At 42.6% G+C, this 13,502-nt stretch overlaps 1 protein-coding gene across 2 annotated transcripts in view; it reads left to right on the top strand.

Moving 5' to 3' along the window:
- The window catches only part of LOC124613556 (transmembrane and coiled-coil domain-containing protein 6), a 60,789-nt gene extending 50,132 nt beyond the window's left edge, over positions 1–10,657 (top strand). For both annotated transcript variants that reach the window (XM_047142280.1, XM_047142274.1), the window contains exon 4: positions 10,104–10,657. In XM_047142280.1, the coding sequence (XP_046998236.1) occupies positions 10,104–10,578 (475 nt within the window). In that variant the 3' untranslated portion in view covers positions 10,579–10,657. The remainder of the gene's footprint in view (positions 1–10,103) is intronic.
- Positions 10,658–13,502: the final 2,845 nt, after the last annotated feature.

Genomic DNA, 13,502 nt, shown 5'->3' on the forward strand with positions numbered 1-13,502 from the left:
ATCGCATGACGCAGACCAGTGAAAAGGCACGTTTTTATGCAACAGGCGATGCAACGGCTGAGCCACCAAAGCCGCAGATGGTAAAAACTTGTGATAGTATGCTATTTTCCCCAAGAAGGCCTGCAGTTCCTTAACAGATGTAGGGCGTGGAAGGGCATCGATCGCAGTGACAGTTTGCTGAAGCGGACGAATACCATCCCGAGAGAGTTGAAATTGAAACCCCAAGTACGTGATAGATGCCTGAAAAAATTGTGATTTCTGAAGATTACACTTAAGACCGGCAGCCTGTAAGACATGAAAAAGTGTGCAGAGATTTTGAAGATGTTCTTCAGTGGTGGAGCCAGTGACAACAATGTCGTCCATGTAATTGATACACCCAGGGACAGGGAGCAATAATTGTTCCAAGAATCGCTGAAAGAGAGCAGGGGCGCTAGCCACCCCGAAAGGCAAGCGTTGGTATTGATAGAGGCTGAAGGGCGTGTTAAGAACCAGAAACTGCTGGGAAGCAGTGTCGAGAGGAAGTTGATGATAAGCTTCCGACAGGTCAGTTTTAGAAAAATACTGGCCTCCAGCAAGTTTAGTGGACAGTTCTTCAGGTCTGGGCATAGGGTAAGTGTCGATGAGGCATTGAGCATTTACAGTGGCTTTGAAATCGCCCCAGAGATGACTATCACCATTTGGCTTAGCAACGACAACGACAGGAAAGGACCACTCACTGGAAGTGACAGGAAGCAAAACCCCTGAAGTAGTGAGACGATCCAGCTCCCATTTTACCCGATCACGAAGGGCCACAGGAATGGGCCGAGCCCGAAAAAACTTAGGCCGAGCAGTGGGTTTGAGCGTGATATGAGCTTCAAAGTCGTTTGCACGGCCTAACCCAGGAGAAAAATCTTCTGCTTATTGTATGTCTGTAATTGCCGAGTGAGAGGTGACAGGAGCGGAGAACCCAATTGAAGATACGTCTGAGAATTAATTATAGTGGCAGCAGAACCGGTATCCACCTGCATGCGAACATCTCGACCAAGAATTTGGACATTGAGGAATCACTTCCCTGAAAGGGAAGAAGTGCAATTGACAGACAACACAGAATCAGAATCAGAGTCATGTTCGTGAACATCATGTATGCTGTCGGATTTGCAAACGGAAGACACATGACCTTTCTTTTTGCAATTGTGACACACAGCCCAATGTTGGGGACAATCCTCGCGTGAATGTTTCATAAAACACCATGGACATGAAGGAAGTTGCCGGGGGTTTTGCTGCAGTTTCTTAGCGGGTTGTTTACGGTTAGGCCGAGGCAGCGCCTGGGAGCGCACTGTGGCCACGTCGGCCAGCGGGGACGCGCCGCACGCGTCAACAGCACACAGAGGTTGTGTTTCCCCGACATCGCCCCATGCCTCTATTTGCGCCCCAGCAGCGCGAGAAATTTCAAAAGACTGCGCAATGGAGAGAACTTCATCTAGAGTCGGATTTGCCAACGGAAGGGCACGTTGCCGAGCTTCTTTGTCCGGCGCCGACCGGATAATAGCATCCCATACCATGGAATCGGCATAGGATTCTTTGTGAACTTCAGTAACAAATTGACACTTTCGACTGAGGCCTTGAATTTCAGCAGCCCAAGCGCGATAGGATTGATGCGGCTGTTTCTGACTATGAAAAAAGGCAACACGAGAGGCTACCACATGCATTTGCTTTTGAAAATAGACAGACAGAAGTGAGCACATTTCAGCAAAGGTCAAAGACGCAGGATCCTTCAAAGGAGCCAATTACGACAACAACCGATACATTTGAGGTGAAATCCAGGAAAGGAACAGAGACTTACATGGTTGTTCGTCCGTGACATGAAATGCCAAGAAGTGCTGTCGAAGACATTTTTCGTAATCAGACCAGTCTTCCGCTGTCTCGTCGTATGGAGGAAAAGGAGGTATAGCCTATGACGAGAAACGCCGCACATTTGACGCCGCGACGAAATTGCGAATCGCCGCTGTTAGAAGCGTTTGCTGTTCAAGGAGACTTTGCAATAGTTGCTCGACAGTAGCCATGGGAAACTGTGGTTCAACGGTGAAAAGGAAAAATCCACTACCTCATCGCCAATTGTTATAACGTCAAGTTGAACACATATATTTCAGAATGACACAACACATATAAGTCACAGAGTAAGTTGACAAGCAAGACGTGTACATGTTAGCATTCGAATGAGCACTGAGTCCCAGTCTAGCGGCCGCTGCTCGGTTGGCCGCTTAGGTGGCGCAGCTGCTGCATGGCTGGCAGACAGCGCAGCACGTAGAGGATGCGCGTAATTGCTCGGCGGCGCTTTGAATGATCGGCGAGTCACAACACCCCTGCTTGCAGTCTGCTCCAGCCCCTTTCTGTCACTGTCCATGTTTCTCCTCCATAGGTCACCATAGGGGAGTAATAACTCTTATAGATTAGGAATTTTGCTTTTTCTGAAACTTCCTTATTCCAAATCAGGTGTTTTATTGTTTGGTAGAAATTGCCTCCCTTCTGTAACTTCCTGTTAATTTCATTGGTTATTCTTCCATCATTAGATATTTCACTCCCTAGATAAGTGAAACTGTTTACCACTTTGAGGAGTTCTGCATTCAAAGTAATATTCCCATTGGTCCCTTTCTCTTCCAAATTTCATTACTTCACTCTTATCTTTATTTATTTTTAATCCATGCCTTTTCATTATTTTGTTCCACATGCCAAGTTTTAACTGTACATCTACCTCTTTATCGCCCCATGTTACTATATCATCTGCAAAAATCATCTTTTTGTCTTTTTCTTTTACTATATCTTTAACTGCCCTATTCATTTCCTCCATCACAACATTAAAAGGTGCAGGAGGTAGAATATTTCCTTGTTTAAGTCCTTTTCTTATTTTGAAGTATTCAGAGTTCCCCAATGGTGTTCAAATTCTACAGTTGTGTCCTCTGTACATTGTCTTTATTACATTAATGTATTCAACTTCGATACCTATCTTCTTCATTTCTTCCCAGAGTATTTCCCTGTTAACTGAGTCATATGCCTTTTCTATGTCTATAAAAACCATTATCACTCTTTTGTTATACTCCCAACTCTTTTCCATCAGTTGACGGATAGAAAATATCAGATCAATCGTACTTCTTCCTTTTCTAAACCCATGCTGTTCTCCACTTAGCTCCTTTTCTATCTTTTCACTTATTCATATATCTAAAAACAAAGATGATGTTACTTACCAAACGAAAGTGCTGGCAGGTCGATAGACACACAAACATACACACAAAATTCAAGCTTTCGCAACAAACGGTTGCTTCATCAGGAAAGAGGGAAGGAGAGGGAAAGACGAAAGGATGTGGGTTTTAAGGGAGAGGGTAAGGAGTCATACCAATCCCGGGAGCAGAAAGACTTACCTTAGGGGGAAAAAAGGACAGGTATACACTCGCGCACACACACACATATATCCATCCGCACATACACAGACACAAGCAGACATTTGTAAAGGAAAAGAGTTTGGGCAGAGATGTCAGTCGAGGCGGAAGTACAGGGGCAAAGATGTTGAAAGACAGGTGAGGTATGAGCGGCGGCAAATTGAAATTAGTGGAGATTTAGGCCTGGCGGATAACAAGAAGAGAGGATATACTGAAGGGCAAGTTCCCATCTCCGGAGTTCTGACAGGTTGGTGTTAGTGGGAAGTATGCAGATAACCCGGACGGTGTAACACTGTGCCAAGATGTGCTGGCCGTGCACCAAGGCATGTTTAGCCACAGGGTGATCCTCATTACCAACAAACACTGTCTGCCTGTGTCCATTCATGCGAATGGACAGTTTGTTGCTGGTCATTCCCACATAGAAAGCTTCACAGTGTAGGCTGGCTCTCCAGCAGGGATACGACTTCCTCAAATCCTGCCCTGAAATGAGATCCATCCTTCATTAAATCCTCCCCACTGCACCAAGAGTGTCTTTCCTCCGTCCACCTAACCTTCGTAACCTCTTAGTTCATCCCAATGAAATCCCCAAACCACCTTCCCTACCCTCTGGCTCCTACCCTTGTAACCACCCCCGGTGTAAAACCTGTCCCATGCACCCTCCCACCACCACCACCACCACCTACTCCAGTCCTGTAACCCGGAAGGTGTACACGATCAAAGGCAGAGCCACGTGTGAAAGCACCCATGTGATTTACCAACTGACCTGCCTCCGAAGTTTATACAAAGTCTTCACATCTATTTCCATTTCTTCCCATGTAATTTGACCTGATTCTGCTTCCCAACTTCTCTCAATTTCTCCATTATTGATTGTTTCCTCACGTACCTGCTCCTCAGTGTTTAACGGTTTCTTAAAATGTTTTTTTCAGAGATCTTTTATATTCCCTGCATCTTCAATCACAGTAACATCCTCTCTTTCCATCTTTACTGGTACTTCAGATGCCTTCCTTTTATTTTACATCATTTTATAGAACATTTTCTTATTGCTCTTCACCTCATCTTCAAGTTTTTTTGTAAACTCTTCCCATGCCTTTTTCTTTGCTATTTCCACTGTTTCTTTGTACTTCTTCTTTTCCTCTATATATCTTTTATGGTCCTCGTCATTTTTAGTTTTCCACCACTTTCTCCATGCTCCATTTTTTCTTCTAACTGCTTGGATTGTGGTATCATCCCACCAACTTGTCTGTCGTACTTTTTCCTTTTCAGATGTTTTACCACATACTTTTTGTGCTGTTATGACTGAAGTGTCTTTGAATAAACTCCATTATTTTTCTTCACTGCAGAAAACTTCTTTTGGAAATTTTTGTGTGATTAATTTTCTATACTTCTCTGCACTTTCACTCTCCTTCAGTTTCCAACCCCGTATCCTCAGCACTTTCTTCTGTTTTCTATTTTTCGTACACTGATTCATTTTCCATTGTCCGTCCAGTAATCTATGGTCTCCATCTGCACTCACATTTGGGATTACCTTCACATTTGGTACTTTCTCTCCCCATTCCCTATCTACTAGAATATAATCAATTACGCTCTCAGTTCTTCCATCCCAACTGTATCTGCTGATAACATGACTTTCTCTCTTCGTAAACCAGCTGTTTGCTATTTTTATTCCATTCCTCTGGCACAAATCCAGGAGTCTTCTCCTTCTTCATTTCTGCCTCCATATCCAAAACATCCCAATACTTGCTCGGAGCCCTTTCTCTCTTTGCTTACCTGTGCATTAAAATCTCCCATCACTATATTAGCACCCTCTATATGGTTCTCTAATTCATATTTTCTTCGCTACATCCCATTTGAGGTGCATAAATCTGGATAACTTTTAGTGTTTCTTTTTGGAATCTCAGGTTTAAGATTATGATCCTGTCTGATATATATCTCACACTTTCAATACAGTTTTGTACATTCTTATTCACCATCACTGCCACACTGTTTCTTCGAAACATGTTATTCCCACTCCAGTACAGTTTTCCTCCTCCTCTCAAATTCTTCTCACCTATTCCCTTCCACTTCATTTCAATTAATCCCAAAATATCTAACTTTCTCTCTGTTAGTACATATGTCATTTCTTCCATTTTTCCACTGAGGGTTAATATACACTCCTGGAAATGGAAAAAAGAACACATTGACACCGGTGTGTCAGACCCACCATACTTGCACCGGACACTGCGAGAGGACTGTACAAGCAATGATCACACGCACGGCACAGCGGCCACACCAGGAACCGCGGTGTTGGCCGTCGAATGGCGCTAGCTGCGCAGCATTTGTGCACCGCCGCCGTCAGTGTCAGCCAGTTTGCCGTGGCATACGGAGCTCCATCGCAGTCTTTAACACTGGTAGCATGCCGCGACAGCGTGGACGTGAACCGTATGTGCAGTTGACGGACTTTGAGCGAGAGCGTATAGTGGGCATGCGGGAGGCCGGGTGGACGTACCGCCGAATTGCTCAACACGTGGGGCGTGAGGTCTCCACAGTACATCGACGTTGTCGCCAGTGGTCGGCGGAAGGTGCACGTGCCCGTCGACCTGGGACCGGACCGCAGTGACGCACGGATGCACGCCAAGACCTTAGGATCCTACGCAGTGCCGTAGGGGACCGCACCGCCACTTCCCAGCAAATTAGGGACACTGTTGCTCCTGGGGTATCGGCGAGGACCATTCGCAACCGTCTCCATGAAGCTGGGCTACGGTCCCGCACACCGTTAGGCCGTCTTCCGCTCACGCCCCAACATCGTGCAGCCCGCCTCCAGTGGTGTCGCGACAGGCGTGAATGGAGGGACGAATGGAGACGTGTCGTCTTCAGCGATGAGAGTCGCTTCTGCCTTGGTGCCAATGATGGTCGTACGCGTGTTTGGCGCCGTGCAAGTGAGCGCCACAATCAGGACTGCATACGACCGAGGCACACAGGGCCAACACCAGGCTTCATGGTGTGGGGAGCGATCTCCTACACTGGCCATACACCACTGGTGATCGTCGAGGGGACGCTGAATAGTGCACGGTACATCCAAACCGTCATCGAACCCATCGTTCTACCATTCCTAGACCGGCAAGGGAACTTGCTGTTCCAACAGGACAATGCACGTCCGCATGTATCCCGTGCCACCCAACGCGCTCTAGGAGGTGTAAGTCAACTACCTTGGCCAGCAAGATCTCCGGATCTGTCCCCCATTGAGCATGTTTGGGACTGGACGAAGCGTCGTCTCATGCGGTCTGCACGTCCAGCACGAACACTGGTCCAACTGAGGCGCCAGGTAGAAATGGCATGGCAAGCCGTTCCACAGGACTACATCCAGCATCTCTACGATCGTCTCCATGGGAGAATAGCAGCCTGCATTGCTGCGAAAGGTGGATATACACTGTACTAGTGCCGACATTGTGCATGCTCTGTTGCCTGTGTCTATGTGCCTGTGGTTCTGTCAGTGTGATCATGTGATGTATCTGACCCCAGGAATGTGTCAATAAAGTTTCCCCTTCCTGGGACAATGAATTCACGGTGTTCTTATTTCAATTTCCAGGAGTGTATTAAGGGTGCCAATATTTAGCTTAGTTTTTAGTCTGTTTGGTTTCATCTTCTTGTACTGATGAATTTCATCCCATCATTCACACCAGTACTTGAAGAAGCAGTGGGCTCAAATCCTGAGTGGTTTGTTCCAAGGCTCATCTGTGTTTAGAAAGCAATATATGAAGACTTTCCTACTGGCTTGCTAGGCCTAAAGCAAGAAAGGATTTTCTGTTGGTGTCGTGCCCCTTCGCCTTTGGAGTTTCTCCTCCACCACAAGGCAGTGGTTCCCTTCTCATTTAATCCCCAGAAAGGAGGGTTGCCACATTTGGCATCTTTGCCACCTCGAAGTCTCTCTTGTCTGTCATTGCTGCCATTAAGGTTTTCACCTATAACTCTGGGCATGGGTTCCATGTTATACCCCATGGGATTGGGTCCCTGCCTGAACTTGGCCATCCCATCACTCTGGCCTACTGAAGTGTAGGATGCCCACCCCCGTGACGTGGATGCGCCAAACAGGAATTACCCCAGTGGAGGAATACGGAAGGGGACCCTACCTTCCTTGAGTGGGTCAATGATTGTGTATCGTACCACAATCAAAGGCTAAATTTGGTGCCCACTCCAAATGTGCTACCAATAGCAGATTACATCAGCTATGTGGTGCATGCTGTCACTGGAAGCAGCAGAAAAGGTTTGCATTCAAACCTGTAGAGTACTTACCAAGCAGAGGCATTAGAATCTGGAGTGTTCAAACCAACAAGTTTATAGCAAGGTTTGGATGATATATTTGTGGTGTAGCTATATGGAATTAAGAAACCTGAGAGTTCCAAACAGATCCCTGGATCATAGTATATATAGAAAACCCACAAACACTGATCTCTCTCTCCATACATTGAGCCACCACCATAAATCACAAAGAAATTTCGTGCTAAAGGTTCTGGTCCATAGAGCTCAAACATATTCAGACAAGGAGAGACTTTATGAAGAATTTGATCAGGTTTTACTGTCAAAATCAAGAACTCCTGAGAGAGAGGTATAGACTGAGATGGAGAAAGAGAATCTGAAATTCATTTATCTACTTAATGCTGGCTGAGTATCCAGAAAGATTGGTAGACTCCTATTGAAACAATGCTTACATTGTATTTCACTCCCGTCAACAAAGATAAAAAGTCTTTTTTGTAATGTTAAAGATGATCTAGTCTCCAAAAGTGGGATGTGCACCACATTCCAAGTGAAAGTGGGATTTCTTACATAGGATAGCCTGTGAGAACAATTGAGGAGAAATGCAAGGAAAATCTGTGACACACTCAACTAAAACAAGGCATCAAACCACTGCTCTGAATATTGCCATGAAGTGAAACTTGATGAGATTGGTATCATGGTGCAGACACCAAGTTTCTGGGACAGTTTGACGAAGGATTCTGTCGAAATAAAGGTGTCAGATAACCTAATGAACAGGGAGAGAGGTTTCAGTCCAACCAAGGCTTTTGTCTCTGGCACTCACTTTAGTAACACCTCACCAGCTATCAGATCAGAGATGGGACATACTGAGATAATGTACATTTCACGATATATCACGCATTGTCTGAAAAATAAGAGAGCATCAAAGGGTGTAGTTAATGTTGGCAGTCAAACTCAAAACCAGCTATAAATAGCAGTGTGAGACCAACAACAGTTCACAGTCTGGTTGGAGTCAGTCAGCGAGTACACCTAAAGCACAACTCACCACACCTGCAGATGATGGGTGTGTTGGTTGTTGAAACTGTGCAAAACTGGAAGCAATAGGTTGGTTACGTACCCAGAAGTATACCATTATTGTAGAGAGTTTTGTGATGACTGTGGATCCGTAATTGACTTGTGAGTCTGCTGACTAATAGTTAGATAAGTGGTATTTGATTTGTACCATAGCATGGTTCTCCATAATTTTAACAAAAATGGTGCAGATGGGTCTGAGCACTATGGGACTTAACATCTGAGGTCATCAGTCCCCTAGAACTTAGAACTACGTAAACCTAACTAACCTAAGGACATCACACACATCCATGCCTGAGGCAGGATTTGAACCTGCCACCGTAGTGGTCGCGCGGTTCCAGACTGAAGCGCCTAGAACCATTCGGCCACACTGGTCGGCGAATTTTAACAGTTTCAGACAGTGGGGAGACTGTGTGAAAATCATTTTTGTAAATCTTGCAGTTAAATGTACAAGTAACAGTTAGGATGCTGTAGTTCATATTTTCTGTAAGACATTGATGGGTGTTTGTGATCCCAAACCTGGATGAAAAATGACAGTTGTGAATATCATGTGAAAGTACATTTTGTTACACTTTCTTAAAGACATATGTAAGTAAAAGAAGGATTTTGTTAGTTGTTTGGTTTGAGTTAATGCTACATTTCTTCTTTTACCAAACATTTTGGTACCTCATTCTGTAGGAATGGTCATCCTCATATTTACAATGTTCATTGTTCATTTTTTAGCCTGGGTGTAAGGTGGCCTTGCACAGTGCCATCAATAGTATGCTGCCTATGGAAGTTACAGCACTTCTTTTTCTATTTTCTAATCATACAAATATATTAATCAGTATAAAAGTTTGTGTTTAGTGTGTGTTCTGATACACTAACAAATTTCATTCTGTAAGATTTATTTTCAGATTCTAAGAAAGTAAGGGGTGGATTAGTACTTAGCCCAGAGTTTCCATTCCAAGGCATTGTATTAGACCCCTCCCAGGCTTCCACATGTATTTCCTGTTTTGTAGCATATGATCAGTTTCTTTTTCAGATTCTCTGTGGAGAGATTTTGTGTTCATATTGTGTTTAAGGTAAAAGACATGCAGTTTACAAGTGCATCTAGCCTATTGGTGTAATGATATAATGATGACGTTACTGCCAAGTCACAGTGTGGGAACAAAATTCTGCACACACACACACACACACACACACACACACACACACAGATAGAGATACAGAGAGAGAGAGAGAGAGAGATAACACGAGATTGAGCAGTGGAATTGTCTCCTTTTTTCCTTTGACATTTAATTGTAAACTTTGTCAACATAACATTAAACCATTAAGTGAAATCTTGTTAATTACATGTAATAGAGATCTGATTTATTATCTAAAATGTTGTCATTTTTCTTTCATCAGGGACCATGAGCTTGAGTCAATTGCTGTGGAAAGTTGCCCGTTGATGTCAACAGAACCAACTGTTAACTGGGTCATTTATCTTCTGAGCTGCACTGAGAAGTGTGATATAATTATGCTTAAAAATTCTGTTGTCTCAAAAGCATCGAGCCTTTTGCTGGAATTGCTGAGAAAACTTGCCAGTGAAAATGAAAGCAATGATATAGTGACTGTAACAGCACTACTTAGAATTATAGGAAACTTGTGTGGAGGAAGGGAAGAATGTGTAGAGGAACTGATGCAGGGAGTAGATTCTCAGAAACACATGCTTGAATTGTTTGGGACACTTCTAAGTTCTCCATATCCTCATCTAAGATGTGAATCATTGTGGGTTATTGGAAATGTTGCCAAACATTTGTGTGAACCAGAGATCTTCTTATCACAACTGGAACCAAGCCTTAGTAACACTCTCAAAGCCAACATTACACTGAATATATAATAATAAATGTGTAATAATAATTGATGTCAATTTAATATTTTGTACCTTGATGATAAGCAATATATATTTATGTTATGCATGTTGTTTTGTTGGGACAAAATTGCTTGTAACTGCCCATGAAGTTTAGTGAGTTACAAGACTTGCAGTAGCTTGTAAGAGTTGAGTTTGATTCCTAGCCGCTCCTCAGATTTATTAGGTCTTTCAGCTTGTTATGGTGTATGGTCTACACTGAAATAGCTATAGTAATAGATTATACTTTTTAGTTATATATACCATGTAAGCCTTGAACCTTTGATAAGTAACTTAAGTGATTAAAATAACCTGAAGCTATAGTGATTAGGCCATGGCAGGAAGCAGTGACTGTGTTGATGAAAAGAATACTGATACCGCGTAAAAGTACAAATGTGCTATTGTGTAGTCTAGAATTTCTGTGTTAGGATTAATCTGCTGTGGAATATCATCTGTCTAGTAGAAGATGGGTATAGGATGTCTGTTGGAACAAGTCTAAGATTGGAAGGCAATGGATGGAAGCAAGGGATTGAAGGGGCAATGGACAAGGAGTTCTTCTGTGAAAATTGTTACAGAAATATTCTAATAATTGACAAGAGGGAAATACTGTGAACACTGACAATAGACCTACATAGTGTTCCATGGACGTCAACAACATTTGGCATTGTGCGTGTTATGATTAAAATTAAATGTCACAGGTAAGTTCAGTGTATTACATGTAAAACTGTAAATTTCTCTACACTCAGAAGGGAAACTCCCATTGCACCCCCCTCAGATTTGGTGGTATGATGGTCCAATGGATAGCCTGTCAAACACAGAACACAAATCAAGCAAAAACAGGAAGAAAGTGTATTGAAGTGTGAAAAAAAGGCAAAATAAAGTCAGTGGCTGGTCCAATTTTAACAATGACTGAAGTGTAAGAACTATGGCGTTGTGGGTAAGTGGTCATGGTGTTGGACTGCAAAGCGGACAAGCCGTGTTCGAAACTCCCTCTAGCTATTTATTTTATTTTATTTCACTTTTTTACAATATTATGAACTGTGTATCCAGTCATTGAAATGTCTTTGTAGTTGTCATACTACTTATTGGTTATAGAATATGAGTAAATGTGATGGGTAGTGAGAGCAAGATACCACATAGACCTCTCACAGAAATGAAAACAACAAATAAATGGATGTGGACTATTTTACAATAAAAGAATTCAAGAGTAAAAACTTCCAAAATGGAATACAACTTCAAAAATGTTAAAAACATATGTTGTGACGGAGCACAGAGAAACTGCCTGTTTGTGAAACTGTTGCATTCATTTGTTGCAGCTTATGTGACAAACTATTATGTTTTCATCATTTCCTTGGGAGTGATCACATTCACATCCACACGAACACAAAAATTGGGCAAGGAGGCATATCTCACTCCCTCACCAGACATACAAATCTTTTATTGTTTATTTCAGTGCAGTGCAGCACATTGTATTTTTAGTGTTAGAACAGTAAGGTGGAGAGAAGTTGCACACAGAATTCCAAATACCCAAGTGTCTAATTTCTATTGCTGGGGAACTAGATGGCTCAGTGATCAAGAAAACATTGACAAATGACCTTCTGAGGACATTGAAGGACTGCCAAAAAGCCATATAACATTTGTAGTTGACATGGTAACTTACCTAGCGTCCGAATTCAGTCGTACCACATACTGTCAAAGTGCTAACTGAAGAGTACTCAGTGGTTTACACCAGTCAGTCTTATGTCCTCGTCACATGAAGAATCGTGTTAAACAATTTTAAATTAATAAACACCGCATATAGGTACCAGAAAGAGATATTGATCAGCATACACTAAAAGACGGCTAAGTGACTAAGTGACAGGCTACTAATTCAAATGTTCAGAGTTGAAGGTGGTGTCCAGAAATTTTTCTGTCAGTTGCCCCTTTATGTAGGTGATAAATGCCAAGTAGCATAGTGGTTCAGAGTCCGTATCAGACAATTGATTCTCCATTAATAAGCTGGGTATATCACTTCAACTGCAGTGCCCAAAAGAATAACAAGTTAAAATCTGAAACTTCCTGGCAGATTAAAACTGTGTGCCCGACCGAGACTCGAACTCGGGACCTTTGCCTTTCGCGGGCAAGTGCTCTACCAACTGAGCTACCGAAGCACGACTCACGCCCGGTACTCACAGCTTTACTTCTGCCAGTATCTCGTCTCCTACCTTCCAAACTACATATATCAGCGCACACTCCGCTGCAGAGTGAAAATCTCATTCTGGAAAGTTAAAATCTATTCATCCCTTTGATGTGACGATCAAGGAGCACAGTTGGCTATGAGTAGCTCACAATGGAGTTAGATTATTTTGTGTATTTTCTTTTAATATATATTATTTTCTGTGCTAATGCAACTAAATTCCGTAAAGTATTTGTCCTTTGTCTTGCAGAGATCTGTTTGAAGATAAAGTTGAAAGCTGAGGCGGCATTTATATGAACTCCACTTTTGTTGTTAGGAAAACTGGCTAGTAACATTTTTGTTGTACTAAATATTTTATCATTTACATGTGATTGGATGGTAGGTCTGTTCACAGATGAAAAGAGTATCTGGCAGAAAGGTTGCTAACAGAGAGGAAGGTGAATGTATTTGTACGTCCATATTAGATAAAATATTTGCAGTCAGTCTCTTCTCAAACTGCTGAAGCAGTCAAATGAAGCTATAAGATTTACCCTACAAGTAGCAAATGCTATTGATAAAAAGTATAAGAATTTCTTTGAGATTACAGTTATTCATTTTAATCTGCCACGCCGAAGTGGAGGATTAAATGCTGCAAGTTGGTACGTTTTCAAATGGTTGGGCTAAACTTATGTCTAAAAATGCATGAATTTAACTGTGTATACTTTCATTAAATGAAATTTTAGTAAGGTTATGTGTAGAA

The sequence above is a fragment of the Schistocerca americana genome, chromosome 1 (genome assembly GCF_021461395.2).
Source record: "Schistocerca americana isolate TAMUIC-IGC-003095 chromosome 1, iqSchAmer2.1, whole genome shotgun sequence".
In the NCBI taxonomy this organism is placed as follows: domain Eukaryota; kingdom Metazoa; phylum Arthropoda; class Insecta; order Orthoptera; family Acrididae; genus Schistocerca; species Schistocerca americana.